This window comes from Macaca nemestrina, chromosome 20, assembly GCF_043159975.1.
Source record: "Macaca nemestrina isolate mMacNem1 chromosome 20, mMacNem.hap1, whole genome shotgun sequence".
Taxonomy (NCBI): Eukaryota; Metazoa; Chordata; class Mammalia; order Primates; family Cercopithecidae; genus Macaca; species Macaca nemestrina.
Window position 1 is genome coordinate 59,640,153 of NC_092144.1, and position 24,477 is coordinate 59,664,629.

A 24,477-nucleotide genomic window follows, 5' to 3' on the forward strand; every position below is an offset into this window, starting at 1 on the left:
GGGCAGCTCACCCAGGTTGGAACATCAAAGAGGCTTTCCAGAGCCAAAGGGCATTGCGATGGTGACAAGCCAGATTTGGAGGGGTTGGGGAGGGCATCCTGGGCAAGGGACCCAACTGAAGCAAAGGCCGACAGTCCAGAAAGTGAGAAGTTCCTCTGAGGAACGCTCCGCGGATTGGTGCAGCCAGGCATCTAGAAGCCATTCCTTCATAAACTCTTAGAGCCCCTGGAGAAGACCACCTCCACCTGTTTTACAGAAGGAGAAACTGAGGCCCGGATAAGGCCAGGGGTTTGTCCAGGTCAGAGTGAAGTCGACCAGACACAAGAATCCAAATCTCCAAGCCTAGAATGGGCAGGACGCCGGGGCTCACGCCGCTAAACCCAGCACTTTGGGAGGCTGAAACGGGAGGATCGCTTGAGCCCAGGAATTCGAGACCAGCCTGGCCAAACATGTCAAGACTCCCCAAAAGCCCGGGCCACAACAACAACAACAAAAAATAAATAAATATATATATATATCCCTTGAGCCCGGGAAGTCGAGGCTGCGGTGAACCAGGATCGCCCCACTGCACTCCGGCCTGGACGACAGAGCGACATCCTGTCTCAGAAAATAAAGTAAGCCTGAACTGTGCGCGGAAGGGCGGGCCTGGCGGGTCTGGTCTCCCCCTGCGGGCCACCAGAAGCCCTGCAGCCTTCAGTCGCTAGAAAGGGTAATGCCGCTTCCCCTCACAAACATGGCGGACAGGGCGTCTGAACGAGATGAACAGCCTCTCAAAAACATGGCCGCCGAGGCTGGACGGCAGCGCCCCAGCAGCACCGCCTCCACGCCCCACGTGATCTCTCGCAGGGCACAGCACGGACTGCGAAGGGTCCAACCGGAAGAATGTCCGGATTGGACATTCGGAAGAGGACCCGCCTTCCCTGGGGAATCTCTGCGCACGCGCAGAACGCTTTGACCAATGAAAACACAGAAAGCTGTTCGCGCAGTCCGCGTTGCGTCACTTCTGCCGCCCCTGTTTCAAGGGATAAGAAACCCTGCGACAAGACCTCCTCCTTTCCCAGGCGGCTGCCGAAGATGGCGGAGGTGCAGGTGCGGGCTCCGCGCGGGCCGGGGCGGCACGGGGCCGCACGGGGCCGGGTGGGATCCAGGCCGGAATGGGGTTGCACCCTCTCTGTCCTCCTACATGTTTTGTGGAGCTTAACGTCCACAATTAAGCAAAATGGAAGTCTTTTGGGATAAGGGGCATCTGTAGGAAATGCCGCGGCTCCCTTTAGGCCTAAGGGTTGGCTACAATGCGGCATTTCCTTCTCGAGGTGAGGGTGACGGAGCTTCCAGCACAGGACAGGTATTTTACAACTAGACTTCGCTTACCTTGAACTCGGGTAGTGGCTGGGGTCCCTGGGGTCGAGTCTTGACCGAATTGGACCTTTGTGTGCCCTCAGCGATGAGGAACGCGCGGAAGTGTGACCGGGCGGTGTCGGGGCAATGAGTTTTGGCCAAAATGGAAGGTATTTTCATCCCGCCCAGTGCGCGGGCTACTTTGATCTCACGTGGAGGTGTTAATCGGGGTCCCCTGGCGCTCCGGTTGTTTTAATTCTCAATGCCTTTCTGCGGGGGGTCGAGAGAGCTGTTGGCTGCCGGATACTCAGGAATGAACTCGTTTTGCCTGGTTTTGGGGATTGGCGATTGTCCTGAGGCGTGTTACTGGAACTCGAGAGCTGTGATGAATGGTTCCACAAGGTTGGAACATCTTTTGGGCTTGCAGACAACTACGGGTCCTTTCCCTGGCTCCTGGTGTAGCTACTTAAGTATAAAGAAGGGGTTGGCCCTGGAAAGGTTTTTTTGTCTGTGGTTGGGGCGGGGGCGGACATTTCAGAGCCAGGCCAATCTAGGCAGGTTGTGTTCACCAAGCCTGTGTCTTTGTGCCCAGCACAGTTTGCAATGATTTGCGTAGTTCGCTTAACGATATTCTCGAGGTAGATAGGGTATCCTCCTTTTACAGAGGAGGAAATTAAAGCTTGGTGATTGGTGATTTTTGGCCAAGGTCACGACTTCAGGAAGTCTGTTTGGATTTAGATTCTTTGTACCAACGCTTACAAAGCCTGTGTAATAACAAGTGTGTGCTTCATGCTTTTGCATTAAAACAATGAGGATTTCTACTCTTTTAGTTATTTTCTGAGACGGAGTCACTGTGACGCCCAGGCTGGAGTGGAATGGTGCGATCTTGGATTATTGCAACCTCTGCTTCCCGAGTTCAAGTGATTCTCCTGCCTCAGCCTCCCGAGTAGCTGGGACTGCAGGGGCCCGCCACGACGCTCAGCTTATTTTTGTGTTTTTAGTAGAGACAGGGTTTCACCCTATTGGCCAGGATGGTCTCGAACTCCTGACCTCAAGTGATCTGCCCGCCTAGGCCTCTCAAAATGCTGGGATTACAGGCGTGAGCCCCCGCGCCCGGCCAGGATTTCTGCTTTGGAGGAAGCTGAGGTTTGGTGTCTGAGCAGTTTACCCGGGAAAGCAGAGTGACTCTATAGCAGAGCTAGCATGGATTTTTGACTACCTAATGTCATCCCACCTGAAATTCGGTTTTCTTCCAAATTAAATTCGTGGTAGGAAGACCTTGTACCTTAGAAGATAATTAGATTGTGTTATCCTACAATTGATTGGCCACGGTGGCTCAAGCCTGTAACCCCAGCATTTTGGAAGGCTGAGGCAGGCGGATCACTTGAGCCAGGAGTACAAGAGCAGCCTAGGCAACATAACAAAACCCTGACTCAACAAAAGTACAAAAATTTGCTGCGTGTGGTGGTGTGTGCCTGTAGTCCCAGCTACTCATGAGGCCCAGGTAGGAGGATGGCTTGATCCTGGGAGGTCGACAGCCTGTGCAACAGTAAGACCCTGTCTCAAAAACAAATCCTACAGTTTATTAGCTTCAAGGTCTTCTAACTGGATAGTCAGGGGGCAGAGCCTTGCTGGTCTTCATTCAAATCCTGTTGCTTTGCAAAATGCAATCTGAGTGTAAAATCATACTCATAGAAGAAGTGAGATAGGGGGTTCAGGCCCCTTACACTGTTCGCTCACTGATCCTGAGGCAGCCTTGCTTTCTCAGCCCGTTCCCTCATCTGTAGAGTGGGGCTCTAGTGCATAGTTCCCAGCTCAGATGGCTGGGTGCGAGGCACCTTGTTGGCTGGGCAAAAGAAGGGAATGCTTGCTTGTGAGGACAATCACAGAAAGATTGTCCTTGTCTCTGAGCCCTCTTGCCCTTGTCTCCCACAGGTCCTGGTGCTTGATGGTCGAGGCCATCTCCTGGGCCGCCTGGCGGCCATCGTGGCTAAACAGGTACTGCTGGGTAAGTCGCTGCTCGCGGCCCCCCCTTGTCATGGGCCCCCGCTGGCGGTCAGTGATGAGCAACATTCACCATCTTTCGTTTGAGTCTCACGGCCATGAGATCAACCCCATGCACCGCTCTGAGACCTGCCAGCCACTATTCCCCAGGGTTGGGGACTCCAGGCTCAAGAAGTGGTTTTCTATTAGGCTAGCTTCTCATTTAAACACGAACTTAGCTCTGGCGAGTACTGCGCTGTGTCTGGAGGGTAACTGCACAGGCGGTGGGAGAACCCTCCCCTCAGGTGGCTCGGCCCTTCCTAACCCTTTCCCTCCTTGTAGGCCGGAAGGTGGTGGTCGTACGCTGCGAAGGCATCAACATTTCTGGCAATTTCTACAGAAACAAGTGTAAGTTAGGGCCTGGGAGGAGCACTGGAGAGGGTCTCCCAATGGGGTGTTGAGACTCTGAAAGCAATTCCAGTCGTGTTGGGAGAGACTGCTTGGGGTTCCTGAGAAGGCCCTTGGAAGTGGGGTTTTGGGGGTGCTGGTAGACCGGGCGGGCCTCACACTCTCCCCTCTCCCTAGTGAAGTACCTGGCTTTCCTCCGCAAGCGGATGAACACCAACCCTTCCAGAGGCCCCTACCACTTCCGGGCCCCCAGCCGCATCTTCTGGCGGACCGTGCGAGGTGAGCGGGGCGTGGGGACTGCAGGTAGTGACGGGCAGGCGGCCAGTGATGAGAACTTCTCCCACTCTCATTCGAGTTTCTCGACCATGAGATGACTCCACATGCACTACCATCTGAGGCCACCCGTGGGCCCACCTCAGCGGGGAGGGTGGCTGGCCTTATGAGCCCCTCTGACAGGGCCTGCTGTCCGTCACCCAACAGGCATGCTGCCTCACAAGACCAAGCGAGGCCAGGCTGCCCTGGACCGCCTCAAGGTGTTTGATGGCATCCCACCGCCCTACGACAAGGTGAGCTGTGCCAGCTTCCCCACAAGGCAGCAGCCTTGCCTGTGGCGTCTGTGATGTTCCGCAATTACCTACATTGTTTGATCCTCATGAAAGCAGCACTGGCTGAGACGCCTGCCCAGCCAACCCCCTTCCCTCTCTGTCCCTCCAGGGCTCTGAGCCCCTCTCTTTCTTTAACAGAAAAAGCGGATGGTGGTTCCTGCTGCCCTCAAGGTCGTGCGTCTGAAGCCTACAAGAAAGGTGAGTCCCAGCTCACGCTGCACCGTCTAGTTTGGGGATTTCAGGCCTGCTGAGGGACCCTGGGGCCCGGAGCCTGGCAGATGATGTCCTTATCTCACGATGGTCTGCGGATGTCCCTGCGGGAATGGCGACAATGCCGACGGCTTAGCTGATGCCAGGAGGGTCGGGTGGGTGCTTTTCTAACAGGCCTGCAGGGAGTAGCTGCGTTGTATCCCCAGCTGTCACTCACCTCCCAGCTCTCACCAGCTCCGGCTCCTCAGGGTGTGGGGGCTTAGATGTCCTTACAACTTCGTATCTTCAACCCCCAGTTTGCCTATCTGGGGCGCCTGGCTCACGAGGTTGGCTGGAAGTACCAGGCAGTGACAGCCACCTTGGAGGAGAAGAGGAAGGAGAAAGCCAAGATCCACTACAGGAAGAAGAAGCAGCTCATGGTGAGGACAGGCTGGTGCTGAGGGGGCATCTCACTCTTGGATGGGCCTGACAGGTGCTGTCTTGCCCACAGAGGACTCTTAACTGGCAAAGGACCAGCCGGGGTTGGGGTGGGATGGAGCCCGTGTGATGCGGGCAGTCGAACCCCTCCTGACCACCACCACCTGCACTTACTCTTGGCAGAGGTTACGGAAACAGGCCGAGAAGAACGTGGAGAAGAAAATTGACAAATACACACAGGTCCTCAAGACCCACGGACTCCTGGTCTGAGCCCAATAAAGACTGTTAATTCCTCATGCGTGGCCTGCCCTTCCTCCATCGTCGCCCTGGAATGTGCGGGACCCAGGGGCAGCAGTAGTCCAGGTGCCACAGGCGGCCGGGGACATAGGAAGCTGGGAGCAAGGAAAGGGTCTTAGTCACTGCCTCCCGAGGTTGCTTGAAAGCACTCAGAGAATTGTGCAGCTGTCATTTATCTATGACCAATAGGAAGAGCAACCAGTTACTGTTAGCAAAAGGGAACCAGAAGATGGGCTGGAGGGCCCTACCTTGTGAGTGGGGCATCTGTTGGACTTTCCACCTGGTCATATACTCTGCAGCTGTTAGAATGTGCAAGCACTTGGGAACAGCATGAGATTGCTGTTGTACACAGGGTATTTCTAGAAGCAGAAATAGACTGGGAAGATGCGCAACCAAGGGGTTACAGGCATCGCCGTGCTCCTCACCTGTATTTTGTAATGAGAAATAAATTGCTTTTAACGAAATCTGGCGTCTTTGCACTGTGTCTGCTGTGGAGGCAGGCCCCTGGCAAACGGGGGGGTGAGGAGCTTGAAGAGGGTAGAACAGGCTGTGCTAATACACAGAAAAGTAATTGTAACTTGCCCTAAATTGAATTATCCTTTATATATACCATTTACAAACCAAATAATTGTGGTTGGCAGTACCTGGCGCTTTCCAGTTAATGTAAAACATTCTAATTCAGCTGCAAAGTATGGACCCATCCCCCCACTGCCAGGCTGATGTAGTCCCAGCAATCTGTAGAAACAAGTATTTTGCAAATGATAAGCACTGGAATAACAATGCTAGGCTTTATGCATGAAACCTATTAGGTCTGCCAGTCTGAATCCTGGAAAGGGCATTGATATAGAGCATTTAGTACTTGGTAGCAATTTAATAAAATGTCCCAGGTCAAAGCTTGCTGGGGTGGGCCCCATTCCCATTTTACTGATGTCCAGCAGTCAGGTCATACCCAGGGCTTTACCACACTCAGCCTAAATACTAATACGTCATACCCAGGGTTTTAACACACTCAGCCTAAATACTAATACGTCATACCCAGGGCTTTAACACACTCAGCCTAAATACTACAGGTAAACATGCTGTGAAGTAAAGGAAGCTGGATTCATGCTGTCCTTGGCAATTGGATGCCAAGACTCAGGGAAAACCCTTTGGTAGTTGTGTACTACATGTACAACATAACCCCAGAGAAAGATGAGTGGACAGTGCTGTGCTTTGTGTTGACAGATTATAACTTGCCACACCATTCCATCATGGGCTTATTAACCTTTCCAGAAAAGTCAAACCACAGTGGCTTGTGTTTTCCCTGAGAATCAGTGAACATGGGTGGTGCCTAGCCCTGCAAGAGTCCCCACATGGGTTCCCGTTCACCAGCGAAGCCTACTCCGGGAATAATCAGACTTAAAACATAATCTTTTTCTTTTTTTTTGGTTTTTGAAACGGAGTCTCGCTCTGTCGCCCAGGCTGGAGTGCAGTGGCGTGATCTCCACTCACTGCAAGCTCTGCCACCTCCCGGGTTAACGCCATTCTCCTGCCTCAGCCTCCCTAGAAGCTGGGACTACAGGCGCCCGCCACCACACCTAGCTAATTTTTTTGTATTTTCAGTAGAGACAGTTTCACCATGTTCACCAGGATGGTCTCGATCAGCTGACCTTGTGATCCGCCTGCCTTGGCCTCCCAAAGTGCTGGGATTACAGGCATGAGCCACCGCCTCCGGCTTTATTATTATTATTATTTATTTTATTTATTTATTTCTTTCTTTGAGACGGAGTCTCGCTCTGTTGCCCAGGCTGGAGCACAGTGGCCGGATCTCAGCTCACTGCAAGCTCCGCCTCCCGGGTTTATGCCATTCTCCTGCCTCAGCCTCCCGAGTAGCTGGGACTACAGGCGCCCGCCACCTCGCCTGGCTAGTTTTTGTATTTTATTTTAATTTTTTTATTTTTTTATTTATTTATTTATTTTTTTTTTTTTTTTTTTGAGACGGAGTCTCACACTGTTGCCCAGGCTGGAGTGCAGTGGCGCGATCTCGGCTCACTGCAAGCTCCGCCTCCCGGGTTCCCGCCATTCTCCTGCCTCAGCCTCCTGAGTAGCTGGGACTACAGGCGCCCGCCACCGCGCCCGGCTAATTTTTTTTGTATTTTTAGTAGAGACGGGGTTTCACTGCGGTCTCGATCTCCTGACCTTGTGATCCGCCCGCCTCGGCCTCCCAAAGTGCTGGGATTACAGGCTTGAGCCACCGCGCCCGGCCGTTTTTTGTATTTTATAGTGGAGACGGGGTTTCACCGGGTTAGCCAGGATGGTCTCTATCTCCTGACCTTGTGATCCGCCCGTCTCGGCCTCCCAAAGTGCTGGGATTACAGGCTTGAGCCACCGCGCCCGGCCAGCTCCGGCTTTAAAGCATAATCTTAAACTTCACAAACTCCATGTGAAATAGTACAATTACCCTCCAAAAGCATGATCCATTAGCAAATGGGAAAGTGGGCTTTAAAAAACTTAAGATTTTTTTTTTTTTTTTTTTTTTTGAGACGGAGTCTCACATGATCTTGGCTCGCTGCAACCTCTGCCTTCTGAGTACAAGTGATCCTCCTGCCTCAGCCTCTCTAGTAGCTGGGACCGCAGGCACATACCAACACACCCAGCTAAGTTTTGTATTTTTAGTAGAGATGGGGTTTCACCATTTGGGCCAGGATGGTCTCGATCTCTTGACCTTGTGATCCGCCCGCCTCAGCGTCCCAAAGTGCTAGGATTATAGGCGTGAGCCACCGCACCCAGCTAAAAATTTTTAAGATTTTGAGAAGACACCATCAGGAAAGACAAGTCACAGACTAGGAGAAAATATAAGTCATCTCTATTTGAAGTTCTTGTATCCTGCTATAAAGAACTCTTGGCCAGGAGCTGTGGCTCATGCCTGTAATCCCAGCATTTTGGGAGGCCAAGGCAGGAGGATCACTTGAGGCCAGGAGTTTGAGATCAGCCTGGCCAACATGGTGAAACTTCATCTCGACTAAAAATACAAAAATTAGCTGGACGTGCCAGTGGGCACCTGTAATCCCAGCTAGTCAGGAGGCTGAGGCCGGAGAATCACTTGAATCCGGGAGGCCGAGGTTGCAGGGAGCCGAGATCTCGCCATTGCACTCCAGCCTGTGAACAAGACCGAAACTGCGTCTCAAAAAAAAAAAAAAAAACTCTTACATGATGTGGTGGCTCACACCTGTAACCCCAACCATTTGAAATGGGAGGACTGGCTTGAGTCCAGGAGTTTGAATCCAGAGGGGGCAGCATAGGGAGACTCTGAGTTAACAAGAACTTTTTGTTTTTGAGACAGCGTCTCACTCTGTTACTCATCCTGGAGTGCTGAGATCCCAAAGTGCTGGGATTACAGGTGTGAGCCACCGTGCCTGGCCAAGAAATTTTTTAAAAATTAGCCAGGCATGGGGCGGGCATGTTGGCTTACGCCTGTAATCCTAGCACTTGGGAGGCCGAGGCAGGCGGATCACGAGGTCAGGAGATCTAGACCATCTGGCCGACACGGTGAAACCCCGTCTCTACTAAAAATACAAAAAAATTAGCCGGGCGTGGTGGCGGGCTCCTGTAGTCCCAGCTACACAGGAGGCTGAGGCAGGAGAATGGCATGAACCTGGGGGGGTGGAGTTTGCAGTGAGCCGAGATCGTGTCGCTGCACCCCAGCCTGGGCGACAGAGTGAGACCTCGGCTCAAAAAAAAAAAAAAAAAAAAAAAATTAGCCAGGCATGGTTGGCATATGCCTGTGGTCCCAGCTACTCAGGAGGCTAAGGCGGGAAGATCCCTTGAGCCCAAGAATTCAAGACCAGTCTGGGCAATACAGACAGACCCCATATCTACCAAAAATATTAAGCTGAGCATGTTGGTGGGTGCCTGTGGTCCCAGCTACTTGGGATTCTGAGATGGGAGGATTGCTTGAGCCAGGGAGGTTGAGGCTGTAGTGAGATGTGATCACACCACTGCACTAGAGCTTGGTCAACAGAGTGAGATGAGATCCTGTTTAAAATTAAATAAATACGGCCAGGCACAGTGGCTCACACTTATAATCCCAGCACTTTGGGAGGCCAAGGCAGGTGGATCACTTGAGGTCAGGAGTTGCAGACAAGCCTGGCCAACATGGTGAAACCCCATCTCTATTAAAAATACAAAATATTAGGCATGGTGGCGCATGCCTATAATCCCAACTACTCTGGAGGCTGAAGCAGGAGAATCACTTGAATCCAGGAGGCGGAAGTTGCAGTGAGTCGAGATTGTGCCACCGCACTCCAGCCTGGGCAACAGAGCGAGACTCCATCCCAAAAATAAAATAAAAATAAAAAAGCACCAAAACTTTTGAGATCACACACACACACACACACACACACACACACACACACACACACAGAGAAAACCTGTCTATAACAGCACTGTCCAGCAAAACTTGGTATTTTTTTTGGGGGGGGGAGATTGAGTCTCACTCTGTCACCCAGGCTGGAGTGCAGTGGCACGATCTCAGCTCACTGCAACCTCCGCCTCCCGGATTCAAATGATTCTCCTACCTCAGCCTCCCAAGTAGCTGGGACTACAGGTTCGTGCCACCATGCCCAGCTAATTTTTATGTTTTTAGTAGAGACGGGGTTTCACCATGTTGGCCAGACTGGTCTCGAACTCCTGACCTCGTGATCCGCCTGCCTCGGCCTCCCAAAGTGCTGGGACTACAGGGATGAGCCAGCACGCCCGGCCTTTTTTTTTTTTTTTAATGTTCTATAGCTGCACTAATTGATAGACAATACACAAGCCACCAACCCCACCTGTGGCTACTGAGCACTTAAATATGAATAGAGTGAGGCTGGGTGCCGTCTCACACGTGTTCCCAGAACTTTGGGAGGCCTCCGGAGAATCACTCGAGCCCAGGAGTTGGAGACCAGTCTGGGTAATATGGTGAGATCTTGTCTCTACTAAAAATAAAATAAATTAGCTGGGCATGGTGACACACACACATAGTCCCAGCTACTTGGGAGGCTGAGGTGGGAGGACTACCTGAGGCTGGGGAGGTCGAGGTTGCAGTTAGCTATGATTGAGCCACTGCACTCTAACCTGGGCGACAGAGACCCTAGGAAGTCTCTAAAAATACACAAAATACTGTCATTATTCAGCTATTTAGACTTGCGCTGTTCAACACAGTAGCCTTTAGCCACATGTGGCTATTTAGATATAACAGTCAAATTTAAAATTTTAGGTCCTCGGCTGGGTGCGGTGGCTCATGCCTGTAATCCCAGCACTTTCCGAGGCCGAGGCGGGTGGATCACCTGAAGCCATGAGTTCGAGACCAGCCTGGCCAACATAGCAAAACCCCATCTCTACTAAAAATACAAAAATTAGCCTGGCGTGGTGGCGCGTGCCTGTAATCCCAGCTACTCAGGAAGCTGAGGCAGGAGAATCGCTTGAATCCTGGAGGCGGAGGTTGCAGTGAGCTCATATCGCGCCACTGCACCCCATCCTGGGTAACAGGGCAAGACTCCATTTCAAGAAAAAAAAAATTAGGTCCTCAGTCGTAAAAGTCACGTTTCGAGTGCCAGTCACTACCGTATCCACCAGCGCAGATACAGAAAATTTCCATCACATAAAGTTCTACTAGACGATCCTGTTATCGACAGAAAACCAGCAGAGGATCGCTCCACCGCAACCCCTGGCACCAATTAAATCACCATCTGTGGATGAAATGAGAAAAGTAGCTTGCTTTCTCTCTTTTTTTTTTTTCCTTTTTTTTGAGTCGGGCTCGCTCCGTCGCCCAGGCTGGAATGCAGTGGCGCAATCATAGCTCACTGCAGCCATGACCTCCCCGGCTCAAGCGATCCTCCTGCCTCGACCTCCCAAAGTGTTGTGATTACAGGCGCGGCCACTGCACTCGGCGAGAGTAACTTTCACTGCACTTCTGAAAGCTCGTGGGCAGCTCCTGCCCCTAACAAAGATGGCGACACCGCCACACATGCTCCTAGCACTCTCCGGCGGCCTGCCCTTCAAAAAGACGGCCGCCGCCTCATCCAGTTTGAAGGCAGAACGAACACAGCCACGCGGTATCCAAATCCCACGGGAGCCTACGCCGCGCAGAAACAGGACGGACTCCGTACGACTCTCGCGATAATACGGGCGGGCTGAAGGCTGCTCACATCTTACCAGCCTGAATAATCGCGCCCGGCGCCGTGGGGCCTAAGACTCTCGCGAGACAGTATCCACCACTTCCCGCCCGTCAGTCCTTCACGGTCCCCGAACCGCCGGCTGGTTGAAGTGCAGCCTGTCAATCAGAGTCGCGCTCGAGGCCCCGCCCAAGGCCGTGTACGCCGCTCCTTACGTAAGTTCCTCTCCAGCCCCTGCGTAGTCGATAAGGAAACCCGGACGCCACTGCCGCTTTCTTTTTTCAGGCCGGCCGGGAAGATGGCGGACATTCAGGTGTGGGCTCGAGGCTTGGTGTCAGGCTGCAGGGTCCGCCCTGGCCTTCAGGGGCGTATCCGGGAGGGCAGAGCCGGGCGCCCAAGTTCGGGGGTTAATTCCGGGCGTCCGTGATTATTTTCCAGAGATTAGCTGGGGCGGAGGGCGCATGCTTTTGCCTGTTTCTAGACGAGTGCTTCCTAATTCCTGGGGGCTCCGGGCGTTAATGGAGGCTCAAGCGTTTTAGGACTTACCTTCTTAAAAACCAAGTTTAAGAAGGTTTTCTTGGAGTTTTCCGGTCTTAAGGGTTAATTCTATGGAAAAGGACTGCTAAGGGCGAATCCAAGGAGCCTGCCGTTTGGTATTTAATTCTGAGTTTTTATGTACCACATAAGGAGTGAATCCTGGGTGGGCGACCTTGGGTCTTGGAGAGTGATCCTCGCTGAAAGATGTCCAGGGTGTGAGAGGGGTGGTCCTGGTTTAGAGGATGAATTTTGCAAGCCCTGGGAGGCCTTCTGGAGTATATAAATTGAAATAACCTCGGGCTTAGATCTGAGTATGAATTGCAGGCAAGGTCGGGGTGGTCGTGTCTTAGAGGGTGATTCTGGGGCACCAGGCCTTGGAGGCCAGCGCTTTGCAAGTAAATGTAGAGAATGGGGTATGGGAGGTTCTGGGAAGGTCTCTAGGGCTGGTTGCTGCCGGCTGCAAACTTAGCAGCTCATCAGTTTTCTCATACCTGTAGACTGAGCGTGCCTACCAAAAGCAGCCTACCATCTTTCAAAACAAGAAGAGGGTCCTGCTGGGAGAAACTGGCAAGGAGAAGCTCCCGCGGTACTACAAGAACATCGGTCTGGGCTTCAAGACACCCAAAGAGGTGCGGGGAACCTCAGAAGAAAGAAGGGGACCGTGGCGTCCCTGCACGTGTGCCCACATCGAGTTGCGTCTGAGTGGCCGGTCCCGGGGCTGATGGGAATTGTAGTTCGCTTCCCTGGGGCCACGCCCCCGGCTCTTTTCAGGAACCGCCTGCCCAAGGCTCACTCTTTTCTCTTTCCTATCCGTTCAGGCTATTGAGGGCACTTACATTGACAAGAAATGCCCCTTCACTGGTAATGTTTCCATTCGAGGGCGGATCCTCTCTGGTAAGTGCGGGAGTTCTTGGTGTCTGGGGCCTGAAATACTGAAAGAAGGGGCTTGGGGCCCAGACTCCTGGGTCCTGGGTGAGAGAGGTGGTTGGGAATGCAAACTTGTGGGTACAGGCAGGGGCACTGGCAGATGATGTCGGTTTTCACGATGGTCTTCAGATGCCCACGTGGGCACTGCTGAGAAAGCCACTTGGTTAAAACTGATGCCGGAAACAGGGCTTCTTGGGATTCCTGCTCAGCTGCTGCTGACTCCCAGCATGCCCCAGGTTACCCATGGCCCTCTTTCCCATGGGACTTGACGTAGGATCTGCCCCTGCTCCTAGGTGTGGTGACGAAGATGAAGATGCAGAGGACCATTGTCATCCGCCGAGACTACCTCCACTACATCCGCAAGTACAACCGCTTCGAGAAGCGCCACAAGAACATGTCTGTGCACCTGTCCCCCTGCTTCAGGTGAGCACGGTGGCCCATCAGGTTGCTCAGGCCAATTTAAAGCCAACTGAGGGAGTGGGTGACTGAGGTGGCATCTCTGGGAAGCCCCAGAGTCTCAGGATTTCTATATTATATGTTCTTCAGAATCAAAGTGTTCCACAGGTTGAATATCTCTGTCTGAAACGCTTGGGACCAGATTTTGGAATGTTCTCATATGCATAATGAGATGTTTTGGGAATGTGACATATGACATAGGTCTAAACACGAAGCTCATTTGTTTCATGTCCATCTTACTCACACAGCCTGAAAGTAATCTTACGCAGTACATTTTATAATTCTGTGTGTGAAACAAAGTTTGCATACATTGAACCATGGGAAAGCAAAGGTGTCATGCTGGTACGCAAAAAATGTCTGATTTTAGCTGGGCACCGGGCTCAAGCCAGTCATCCTAGCACTGTAGGAGGCTGAGGCAAGAGGATCCCTTGAGCCCAGGAGTTTGAGACCAGCCTGGGCACATGGCAAAACCCACTACAGAAAATACAAAAGTTTGCCAGGTGTGGTAGCATGTGCTGTAGTCCTAGGTCTTCAGGAGGCTGGGGTGGGAGGATTGCTTGAGCCTAGAAAGTGGAGGCTGCAGTGAGCCGAGATGGCACCACTACTCTCCAGCCTGGGCAACAGAGTAAGACCCTGTCTCGCCCAGACACACACACAAAATTCAGATTTTGCAGCATTTCAGAATTTTTGGATTAGGGGTGCTGAACCTGTAATAGACAGGTGCCTTGGAACCAAAAGGTTACACCAGATGGGAACCTCAGAAATGTTGGAATTAAACGTTTGTTCATTCCCTCAGCGTGTTTTATTTAGAGCTTATCACATGCCAAGTTTGATGTGAGATGCTGGGGGTTCAGTGGTGAGCCAGGGACAAAGTCCTGCTTCCTCAGAGGGCACCTTCAGGCAGGGTGGGTGCCAGATGTCAGCCAGGTACAATGAGGGTGGGGATGTGGGCAGCTGATAATGGTGGCCCTCTGGGCGGGAGGATCTTGGGAGCAAGGTGAGAAGTCCTGTGGGCAGGGATGAGGGTGGCCCGAACTGATGCTGAGCGGTGAGGGGCCTGTGGTCGTGGGTGCTACACGGGTGCTACAGCAGGATCCCCCTGCTGCTCTGCTGGAGTGGGGTGGTGAGGAGGCCACTGACAACCTGGGGGCCTCCAGTTTGTTTGTGAAATGGAGCTCGTCCACCCCAGCAGTCCTTAGAAGGGTGGTCGCCTGCTCTGTGTACAGCGTTGAGCTTGGTACTTGGCACAAAGTTTGTACCAGAGAATGAGAGGGAGGTTGAATTGGCAAATAGATCTCGGTTAGGGTTTGGTGGAGCCAAAGCAGAGAGCCTTCAGCCTGGCGAAGGGGAGGGAGGGCCTCCTGGGGTCCGCCGGGGTGGCCCCTCCTGAGGACATGGCCTTACCTGCCTCCACAGGGACGTCCAGATCGGTGACATCGTCACAGTGGGTGAGTGTCGGCCCCTGAGCAAGACAGTGCGCTTCAACGTGCTCAAGGTCACCAAGGCTGCCGGCACCAAGAAGCAGTTCCAGAAGTTCTGAGGCTGGACATCGGCCCGCTCCCCACAATGAAATAAAGTTATTTTCTCATTCCCAGGCCAGACTTGGGATCTCTGTGCCTTTACCAGAGCACCAGGGGGATGGGGGTGTCCCTCGGGGAATTGAGCAAGGCTGCTGTCAGGCCTCCTGCCCGTGTCTGTGGGTGAGGACAGTGGAGCCTGAGATGCCTGTCTTCCCCTGGGTCTCCTTTTTTGGTCCTTGTCACCTTTTCGGTGTCTGAATAAGGCTGATTACCTGGTGTGCTGTCCTCCCGCGTCACCTTTTTGGTGTCTGAATAAGGCTGATTACCTGGTGTGCTGTCCTCCCGCCCCCTCCGGTCTCTGGGGAGGAAGTGAGTGAGGGCGGAGGCCCCTGGGTCCTCCAGGCCCTGGTCTGTCTCTTTCCTGACCACCTCGGGTGGGGAGGAGGGGAAGCTGCAGCCCGCCTGCTGTGGGCATGGGCTCACCCAAGTAGAGTGCGATGTGCTGAGTCCCTGTTGTCTGGCTGTGAACTGTAAAGCTCTTGACTTAAGCCTGGGCTTCCTATCCTTGCTTATAGCCAAGGAGGGGGCCCCATGCACCCACCACCCACTCCTAGTTGGGCACCATGCCTATTTGCATATGAGGAAAGTTACCTGGGAGAGGCCAAGTCCTCCACCTGGAGTCCCAGTGAGTAGCTGAGTTCCAGATCTCAGATTCTAGAAACTTCCTTTGCACCGGCTGTCTCAAAATCGAAGTAAGGAGATTGGTGGTATGGGCAAGTGGCATCATGACGCTGCCCTGGAGCCCGCTCAGTGGCACCGGGGCCCAGGCTGCTGGGAAGGAAGTGAGTAGGAAGCGCCCGGAGATGGCCCAACACCCAGGGGCCACAGAGATGGGGGCCTTGGGAGGAACAGGGCGGGACAGACACGGTGGCCCAGGGTTGTGGCACATGGGGAGGAAGGGTTTTGCAGAGCTGGGGAGAGCACAGAGACCACCGGGAGAGGCAGGTACGATAGAAACAGGTGCACTTTGCGCATCACAGAGGTGGGATGACAGGCGTGGGGTGGGGGGGCAGCAAGGCAGGAGCACACCAGAGGGTCTGTGGGACCCAAAGGGGAGAGACCTGCATCAAAGCAGCAGCAGAGATGGGGGTACAGGGAAGGGAGGTCTGAATGCTTGCTGACCTCTTTCGGGCCTGCCGGTGCCGGGGTCCCCAGGTCCCTGTCCCCCAGGCCTGTACCAGGGTCTGAGCCCAGCACTGGTACAAGGGTTGGGAGACAGGGCCATGGGGAGAGGAGCCGCCGCTGCCGCTGCTGTCTCGGGGACGCCGCCTCCCCGTGGGCCCAGTCCCTGCCTTATACCCAGGTCCAGGGAGGGCGGGGGTTCCTGCCAGAGGAAGTGGGGCCGCATCAAAGAGGGCAGGAAGGGGCAGGGACAGGTTGGGGGGACACCGCCCTGAGTCGCAGAAACTGCACACCCACCCCACCCTATGCTGGGGGCAGTAGAGATCCAGAGAGGGGCAAAGGGGGAGTGTGGACTCCAGAGGGAGGGGACGGAGACCCAGAGGAGGATGGGAGGTCACGGCCCCCTCCCCTCAGCCGCAGGTGTTTCCGTTCGGGTGGGGCGGCTGTGTTTACAACAACAGCCCGGCTCCCTGGTTTCCTCCTCGATTGTTGGGGCGTCTCCTTGGCACCCCATTGCGTCAGGTTGTGTGCTGGGGTCAGAGTGTGTGCTGGGGAGGGACCTCTGCTGGGCCTGGTGGATGCAAAGACCAAGTTTAAAAGACCCCCTGGAACCCCTCGACAGGCCTTGCACCTGAAGAGTGGGGATAAGGACTATAGGTTCTTTTCATTTTTAAATTTTATTTTGTTTTTGAGGCAGAATCTTGCTCTGTCGCCCAGGCTGGAGTGCAATGGCACAATCTTGGCTCATCGCAACCTCCGCCTCCCGGGTTAAAGCCATTCTCCTGCCTCCATCTCCTGAGTAGCTGGGTTTACAGACGTGCGCCACCACACCAAGCTAATTTTTAAATTTTTAGTAGAGAAAAATTTTAGTAAATTTTTCACCATGTTGGCCAGGCTAGTCTCAAACTCCTGACCCCATGATCCACCTGTGTTGGCCTCCCAAAGTGCTGGGATTACAGGCATGAGCCACCATGCCCGGCCAAGAGAAACTATTTCTTAGCCCAAATATTCGTGTGTCATCGTTCAGGAACAAGTCAGTGACAAACTTCTAAGTAATTCAACCTGAAGAAATTCTTTATATTCCAAGATAATTGCACTCTGAAAGATACCAGCCTTCCGGCCAGGTGCAGTGTCTCATGCTTGTAATCCCAGCACTTTGGGAGGCCAAGGTGGGTGGATCACGAGGTCAGGAGTTCAAGACCAGCCTGACCAAGATGGTGAAACCCCATCTCTACAAAAATTAGCTGGGCATGGTGGCAGGCACCTTTAATCCCAGCTACTCTGTAGGTTGAGGCAGGAAAATCACTTGAACCCGGGCAGTAGAGGTTGCAGTGAGCTGAGATCGCACCACTGCACTCCAGTCTGTGCAGCAGAGTGAGACTCCATCTCAAAAAAAAAAAAAAAAAAAAAAAAAAAAAAAAAAAATATATATATATATATATATATATATATATATACACATACACCAGCCTTCCTCATCTCAAAATCTTTCATGGAATCATCATTTCTGTAGAAATCTGCATATGCCTTCTTTTTTGGTTCAGCTACAGCAAACATATAGAAAGCTGCAGCCCCCAGGGATACCATAATGCTTCAACAATATGAAGTCACAGATGCTTGGCCAGAAGGCCACGCATCTGAGGTTTTGGCAAAACTTCAGAAGCCATGGTGGTTACTGTCCTTGATAACGTACGTCCGCCTCAACACCAGCGTCCTTCCTGATTGATGGAAAAATGGATGGTCGTGAAGGGAATTAATGATGTGAAGTTGCCACATTTTCACTGGGCGGACCTTGACCCCTAGGCTTCAGGGGCTCAATAACTGGAAGCAGTAAAGCTGAGCCAGAGGCCCCAGATGCAACAGAGACCCACCGAGGCTCTGTTCCAACTTCTGGCCCTGCAGCTCCCTGGCCGTGTGTGGGCTTGGAAAAGAGACCCACTCCTCCACCACAGAGCCTCAGTTTCCTAATCTGTTAAATGGCTTCTTGCCTCCCTGCCCTATTGGGAGGATCAATATGCTCATGTGTGCCGGGTCCCGTGGCTCATGGCTGTAATCCCAGCACTTCGTAAGGTCGAGGCAGGCGGATTACTTGAGGTCAGGAGTTTAAGACCACCCTGGCCAATGTGGCGAAACCATGTCTCTGCTAAAAATACAAAAGTTAGCCGGTGTGATAGCGTGCACCTGTAGTCCCAGCTACTCAGGAGGCTGAGGCAGGAGAATCACTTGAACCCGGGAGGTGGAGGTTGCAGTGAGCCGAGATTGCACTCCACCTGGGCAACAGAGGGCGACTCAGTCTCAAAACAAAAAAAAAAAACAAAAAAAAAAACAATGCTCATGTGTGATAATGGGATAGAACCGTCCTGATTAAGTGTACACTGGAAAGTAACAATGCGGGGGGCCCTCGGCCTGCTGTTGGAGAAAGGCCCCATAGTGTCATGTTACAGCATCCCCTGAGGCCCCTTGGTCAGGCTTAAGGACCAGGGTCTCTGGCAGGCAGCCCTTGCTGTAATGGACCTGTGGTTTTTGTTTTAATATTTATTGTATGATTGCAGAATCCTGGCTCCATTACAGCAAGCCCTGGTAGTTTGTCACGGGATGTTGAGTCTGTTTTAGCATGTTTCTAGAATATTCTGTCGAATATCTATAGGGGGCCCCAATGGCATTGCCTTTTCACAGGAAAGTTAGCTTTTATAGTAGGGTTCTGGGTTTATAATGATAGCGGTCAGGCCAGGTGCTGTGGCTCACACCTGTAATCCCAATACTTAGGGAAGCCAGGGCAGGAGGATCGCTTGAGCCAGAAGTTAGAGACCAGCCTGAGCAACATAGGGAGACTCCTGTCTCTACTAAAACAATAATAATAATAATAATTAGGCCAGGCGCGGTGGCTCATACCTGTAATCCCAGCACTTTGGGAGGCCAAGGCAGATCACGAGGTCAGGAGTTCGAAACCAGCCTGGTCAATATGGTGAAACACCATCTCTACTATAAATATTAACATTAGCCAGACGTGGTAGTCCCAGCTATTCGGGAGGCTGAGGCAGGAGAATCGCTTGAACCCAGGAGGCGGAGGTTGCAGTGAGACGAGATCATGCCACTGCACTGCAGCCTGGGTGACAGAGTGAGACCCCATCTCCAAAAAAAAAAAAAAAAAAAAAAATTCAGTTGGGTCTGTAGTCCCAGCTATTCAGGAGGCTGAGGCAGGAGGATCACTTAAGCCCAGAGGTCCGAATCTATAGCAGGCTAGGATGACACCACTGCACTCCAGCCTGGGTGACAGAGTCAGACCCTATCTCAAAGCAAAAAAATAAAAAGACAGGCATCAGACCTACCATGTGAAAACAGGGCAGGTCTCGGTTATCTTGTATTGCAGCCCTGCACCTACGATATTAGAGCCAGATGGGTGTCATTGCTGCAGCCTCCTGTGGGCTATTAGAATACTAAGTAAGACCTTGGGCTCCTGTAACAGGCCCTGCTGATATTATATGGTTGCAATACTCAGGTATATTATAGCCGGCCCATGGCTGTATTTGTAATTATATAAAATATGTTATCGGCCAGACGCAGTGGCTCACGCCTGTAATCCCAGCACTTTGGGAGGCCGAGGCGGGCGAATCACAAGGTCAGGAGATCAAGACCATCCTGGCCAACGTGGTGAAACCCGGTTTTAATAAAAATACAAAATTTAGCTGGGCATGGTGGCATGTGCCTGTAGTCCCAGCTACTCGGGAGGCTGCGGCAGGAGAATCGCTTGAACCCGGGAGGCGAAGGTTGCAGTGCGACAAGATTGCACAACTGCGCTCCAGCCTGGTGACACAGCGATACTCCGTTTCAAAAAAAAAAAAAAAATGTTATTTATGTAGCAGGCACCTGAGCTCATTGAACTAGTCCCAAGGTGTGTGAGTGGAGTCTGGAAATTGAATTGGAGTGTGTTCCAGGAATAGTTAAGCAGGCCCACTGCCAAGTGTCAGCACTGCCCTGAGCCCAGCAGGAAATTCCTCGGTCTAACACTGTAGTAAGTCCTGGCTCTATTACATATTATAGCAAGACAGGCCAGGCGCAGTGGCTCACCCTGCAATCCCAGAACTTTGGGATGCCAAGATGGGAGGCTCTGTTGAGCCCAGCAGTTTGAGACCAGCCTAGACAACATAGGAAGACCCCCATCTCTACAAAAAAAAATTAAAAATCAGCCAAGTGTGGTGGTACATACCTGTAGTACCAGCTACCTCCAACTTTGGGATGCCAAGATGGGAGGCTCTGTTGAGCCCAGCAGTTTGAGACCAGCCTAGACAACATAGGAAGACCCCCATCTCTACAAAAAAAAATTAAAAATCAGCCAAGTGTGGTGGTACATACCTGTAGTACCAGCTACTTGGGAGGCTGAGGTGGGAGGATCGCTTCAACCTGGGAGGTCGAGGCTGCAGTGAGCTATTATCATACCACTGCATTCCAGCCTGGGTGACAGAGTGAGACCCTGTCTCAAGCAAAAAAGTAAAAATAAAAGACTTATAGATGTTTCAGAGGCCAGTATAAATTTAGCTAGAACATTCTAGCAGAACACCAAGGATGTTCTACATGAGTTTTAGGAGCACATCAAGCCTTCCCGGGGCATTCATTCTACAAATATTTATTGTGCTGTTCCCCAGGGATGGGTGCAAGAGTGAGCAAGACAGCTCCAGCCAGGGCCTGGTGTCAGAGCCTGCAATCCAGTGGGATCCCTGGGGGCCCAGCCTGGCTGGGGAGTGGGGGCGTTAACAGGAACCAGGGCTACTACGGATGCCCTGTGTGCCCCATGTGGAGCCTTTGGCCTGCTGAAGCTTCTAATGAAATAGTAGGTTGGTGCAAAAGCAATTGTGGTTTTTTGTTTGTTTGTTTTTGAGTCTCACTCTGTTGCCCAGGCTGGAGTGTAGTGGCACGATCTCAGCTCACTGCAACCTCCACCTCCCAGGTTCAAGTGATTATCCTGCCTCAGCCTCCCTAGTAGCTGAGATTACAGGCATGTGCCACCACGTCTGGCTAATTTTTGTATTTGTAGTACAGATGGGGTTGTGCCATGTTGGCCAGGCTGGTCTCAAACTCCTGACCTCGGGTGATCCACCCGCCTCAGCCTCCCAAAGTGCTGGGATTATAGGCGTGAGCCACTGCGCGCAGCCTGCAATTGAGGTTTTAATGGCAGAAACCACAATTACTTTTGCACCACCCTAATATAAAGACACAATTATCCTCCCCATTTTCCAGATAAAGAACCTTTGCCTGGGACAGGTGTACCTGGAACAGTCAGGTTTTGGTTTTGAACTCAGTGCGTGATTTCCCCCCAGGTCAGTAGGGGGCACTATTGTGTAGGGGTGGAGAGGAGGGGCAGAGGTTAGGATGGCTCAGAGTGCACAATTCAAAGTTGCCTGGGGCCACTGTAGGCACAGAGGCAGGGGCCAGGGCTGACTTTAAGGCCAGCTCCTTCTGCAGTCTAAGGAGTGGATCAGAAGGGACCAGCACCTGGTGAGTGCTCTGCTTGAACCATCTTTTTTTTTTTTTTTTTTTTTTTGAGATGGAGTTCTGCTCTTGTTGCCCGGGCTGGAGTACAATGGCACGATCTCAGCTCACTGCAACCTCCACCTCCCAGGTTCAAGTGATTCTCCTGCCTCAGCCTCCCTAGTAGCTGGGATTACAGGCATGTGCCACCACGCCCGGTGAACTTTTGCATCATAGAGATGGTGTTTCGCCATGTTGGCCAGGCTGGTCTCGAACTCCTGACCTAAAGTGATCCACCCGCCTCGGCCTCCCAAAGTGCTGGGATTACAGGCGTGAGCCACCACCCCCAGCCTGGGAGCTTTCTATTGCATTATAGTGGAGCCCTCAGGACGTTATAGCTGTTCTGGGGGAGCCCGGGTGACAGTCTAAGAGGGTTCTAATAGGTCCCTGGGGACATGAGAGCAGGATCCCCGGGAAGGAAACGGTGTAGTCAGGGCTCACTAGAGCAGAACCCTGAGGATCTGATGCAAGTCAGCCAGCTGATGCTATAAATGGGCTCCGGAGACATCGCAGGACCCCAGGGCATCTGGAAGGGTTTCCCAGGTGGCACTAAGGGGCCTTGAGGCCTTTTTCTTTTTATTTTTCTTTAGGGTCTCGCTCAGTCATCCAGGCTGGAGTGCAGTAATGCAATCATGGCTCACTGCAACCTTGACTGAGGCCTTTTTCTTCCATGGCAGGAAGGAAGGCTATGATGAGGAATGTCTAGGCAGACCCCTGGCAGGCCTCCTGGCTAAAGTCCCAGGCCATTATAACAGCAAGGAGAGGAGATCAGAATGGGGCAAGGAAAGACACTCCAGATGACCATGGCCGGCTGAATCATGGCCTCAAAGATGTCCATGCCCTCATCCCCCAAAACCTCTGACTATGGCCTTATATGGGAAAAAAGGACTCTGTGATGTGATTAGGTTAAGTTTAGATGGGGAGATGATCTTGGATTATCCAAGTGGCCCTAAACACAATCACAGGACTCCTTTGGAGAGGGAGGCAGGCGGGTTGGTGTCAGAGAGAGAAGACGTGAGGACCAACATAAGGGTCAGAAAGGGGAGAAGATGCCGTACTGCTGGCCTTGAAGATGGAGGAGTGGGCCACGAGCCAAGGAATGCTGGTAGCCCCTAGAACCTGGGAAAGGCAAAAACACTGATTCTTCCCTGGAGCCTCCAGAAAGAACACAAAACGGCTGGGCACGGTGGCTCATGCCTGTAATCCCAGCACTTTGGGAGGCCGAGGCAGATGGATCACGAGGTCAGGAGTTTGAGACCAGCCTGGCCAATATGGTTGAAACACCGTCTCTACTAAAAATACAAAAATTAGCTGGGCGTGGTGGTGGGCACCTGTAATCCCAGCTACTTGGGAGGCTGAGGCAGGAGAATCACTTGAACCCAGGAGGCGGAGGTTGCAGTGAGCTGAGATCACACCACTGCCCTCCAGCCTGGGCGACAGAGCCAGACTCCATCTAAAAAAAAAAAAAAAGAACACAAGACCTGTGAGTATCATAGGTGGTCCAAGGAGCTTTACAATTGTCATGGTAATGTTACAGCAGGGCCCTGGGGACATGAGAGCTAAGGCTGGGTTATAGAGGACCCCACAGTGATGGTAGTCAGACTTCCAGGAAAAGCATAGCAGGCTCCTGAGGGACACCGTAACAGGGCATTGAGGACTCTGTCAGGGTCCAAGGAACCTTAGAATGGGGCCCAGTGAAGGCGGAGCTTGAAATGAGCCGAGATCACGCCACTGCACTCCAGCCTGGGTGACAAAGCGAGACTCCGTCTTAAAAAAAAAAAAAAAAAAAAAGGGGGCCCAGGGGCTGCTGGAACAGTATCCTGAAGACATTACAGGATCCCAAGGAAACTAGAAGGGACAGCTAAGGGCAGGGCAGGTGCCTCAGGGCATTTTGGGGAAGAGCTGAGGATGCTGTAATTAGGATTCTTAAGAAGTTAAAGCAGGTTCCCTCTGTCTCTTAGGAGTGGACCTCGGCATGGGTGTCACTGGATCTTCTAGTAGGACACAGGGAGAATCAGAAAAATGAACACATTCCAGACAAGGAGAACGGAGACTTTTTTTGTTGTTTTGTTTTTTCTGAGACGGAGTCTCGCTCTGTCGCCCAGGCTGGAGTGCAGTGGCATGATCTCGGCTCACTGCAAGCTCCACCTCCCAGGTTCATGCCATTCTCCTGCCTCAGCCTCCCGAGTAGCTGGGACTACAGGCGCCCGCCACCACGCCCGCCTAATTTTTTTTTTTTTTTTTTTTTTTTTGAGATGGAGTCTCGCTGTGTCACCCAGGCTGGAGTGCAGTGGCCGGATCTCCGCTCACTGCAAGCTCCGCCTCCCAGGTTTACGCCATTCTCCTGCCTCAGCCTCCCGAGTAGCTGGGACTACAGGCGCCCGCCACCTCACCCGGCTAGTTTTTTGTATTTTTTTAGTAGAGATGGGGTTTCACCGTGTTAGCCAGGATGGTCTTGATCTCCTGACCTCGTGATCCGCCCGTCTCGGCCTCCCAAAGTGCTGGGATTACAGGCTTGAGCCACCGCGCCCGGCCTTTTTTTTGTATTTTTAATAAAGATGGGGTTTCACTGTGTTACCCAGGATGTGCTCGATCTCCTGACCTCGTGATCCGCCCACCTTGGCCTCCCAAAGTGCTGGAATTACAGGCTTGAGCCACCGCACCCCACCTTAAAAAATTTTTTTTTTGGCCGGGCGCGGTGGCTCAAGCCTGTAATCCCAGCACTTTGGGAGGCCGAGACGGGCGGATCACGAGGTCAGGAGATCGAGACCATCCTGGCTAACACGGTGAAACCCCGTCTCTACTAAAAATACAAAAAATTAGCCGGGCGAGGTGGCGGGCGCCTGTAGTCCCAACTACTCGGGAGGCTGAGGCAGGAGAATGGCGTGAACCCGGGAGGCGGAGCTTGCAGTGAGCTGAGATCCGGCCATTGCACTC

At 52.5% G+C, this 24,477-nt stretch overlaps 3 protein-coding genes and 5 non-coding genes across 12 annotated transcripts; all 8 read left to right on the forward strand.

Moving 5' to 3' along the window:
• Positions 1–1,051: 1,051 nt before the first annotated feature.
• On the forward strand, positions 1,052–5,257 carry LOC105497201 (ribosomal protein L13a). 5 transcript variants are annotated; one of them, XM_011768104.3, is made up of 8 exons: positions 1,052–1,089; positions 3,274–3,346; positions 3,664–3,729; positions 3,907–4,008; positions 4,210–4,295; positions 4,473–4,532; positions 4,841–4,963; positions 5,145–5,257. In XM_011768104.3, the coding sequence occupies exons 1-8, from the start codon at positions 1,075–1,077 to the stop codon at positions 5,229–5,231; spliced, it is 612 nt and encodes a 203-aa protein (XP_011766406.1). In that variant the 5' UTR covers positions 1,052–1,074; the 3' UTR covers positions 5,232–5,257. The 5 variants fall into 5 exon arrangements, with proteins under 5 accessions (XP_011766406.1, XP_011766407.1, XP_070943569.1 ...); XM_011768105.3 differs by having other exon boundaries at positions 1,053–1,089; positions 3,274–3,336; XM_071087468.1 differs by lacking the exon at positions 1,052–1,089 and adding an exon at positions 1,241–1,345.
• On the forward strand, positions 3,391–3,474 carry LOC112429418 (small nucleolar RNA Z195/SNORD33/SNORD32 family). Its single transcript, XR_003021623.2, has one exon. It is a non-coding gene; the product is annotated as a small nucleolar RNA Z195/SNORD33/SNORD32 family (small nucleolar RNA).
• Positions 4,047–4,131, forward strand: LOC112429417 (small nucleolar RNA Z195/SNORD33/SNORD32 family). The gene has a single exon (XR_003021622.2). It is a non-coding gene; the product is annotated as a small nucleolar RNA Z195/SNORD33/SNORD32 family (small nucleolar RNA).
• LOC112429419 (small nucleolar RNA SNORD34) lies at positions 4,338–4,408 on the forward strand. The gene has a single exon (XR_003021624.1). It is a non-coding gene; the product is annotated as a small nucleolar RNA SNORD34 (small nucleolar RNA).
• LOC112429421 (small nucleolar RNA SNORD35) lies at positions 4,608–4,693 on the forward strand. The gene has a single exon (XR_003021626.1). It is a non-coding gene; the product is annotated as a small nucleolar RNA SNORD35 (small nucleolar RNA).
• Positions 5,258–11,559: 6,302 nt separating the features above from the next.
• On the forward strand, positions 11,560–14,906 carry LOC105497199 (ribosomal protein S11). The gene is made up of 5 exons (XM_011768103.3): positions 11,560–11,705; positions 12,427–12,558; positions 12,748–12,823; positions 13,150–13,279; positions 14,729–14,906. Exons 1-5 carry the CDS (start codon positions 11,691–11,693, stop codon positions 14,850–14,852), a joined length of 477 nt encoding a protein of 158 aa, XP_011766405.1. The 5' UTR covers positions 11,560–11,690; the 3' UTR covers positions 14,853–14,906.
• LOC112429420 (small nucleolar RNA SNORD35) lies at positions 12,952–13,039 on the forward strand. Its single transcript, XR_003021625.1, has one exon. It is a non-coding gene; the product is annotated as a small nucleolar RNA SNORD35 (small nucleolar RNA).
• A 711-nt stretch (positions 14,907–15,617) lies between the features above and the next one.
• LOC139360202 (uncharacterized) lies at positions 15,618–17,354 on the forward strand. Its single transcript, XM_071086206.1, has 2 exons — positions 15,618–15,674; positions 15,884–17,354. Exons 1-2 carry the CDS (start codon positions 15,618–15,620, stop codon positions 16,784–16,786), a joined length of 960 nt encoding a protein of 319 aa, XP_070942307.1. The 3' UTR covers positions 16,787–17,354.
• The last annotated feature ends 7,123 nt before the right edge of the window (positions 17,355–24,477 follow it).

Coding starts and splice junctions, on each gene's coding strand:
- LOC105497201 (XM_071087468.1), top strand. CDS start 1,256: ATGCCGCGGCTCCCTTTAGGCCTAAGGGTTGGCTACAATGCGGCATTT. Junction 1,346..3,273: donor GAGCTTCCAGCACAGGACAG/GTATTTTACAAC, acceptor TGTCTCCCACAG/GTCCTGGTGCTTGATGGTCG. Junction 4,009..4,209: donor CTTCTGGCGGACCGTGCGAG/GTGAGCGGGGCG, acceptor GTCACCCAACAG/GCATGCTGCCTCACAAGACC.
- LOC105497199 (XM_011768103.3), top strand. Junction 12,559..12,747: donor GCTTCAAGACACCCAAAGAG/GTGCGGGGAACC, acceptor CTATCCGTTCAG/GCTATTGAGGGCACTTACAT. Junction 12,824..13,149: donor TCGAGGGCGGATCCTCTCTG/GTAAGTGCGGGA, acceptor CCCTGCTCCTAG/GTGTGGTGACGAAGATGAAG.
- LOC139360202 (XM_071086206.1), top strand. CDS start 15,618: ATGACGCTGCCCTGGAGCCCGCTCAGTGGCACCGGGGCCCAGGCTGCT. Junction 15,675..15,883: donor CCCAGGCTGCTGGGAAGGAA/GTGAGTAGGAAG, acceptor GAGGTGGGATGA/CAGGCGTGGGGTGGGGGGGC.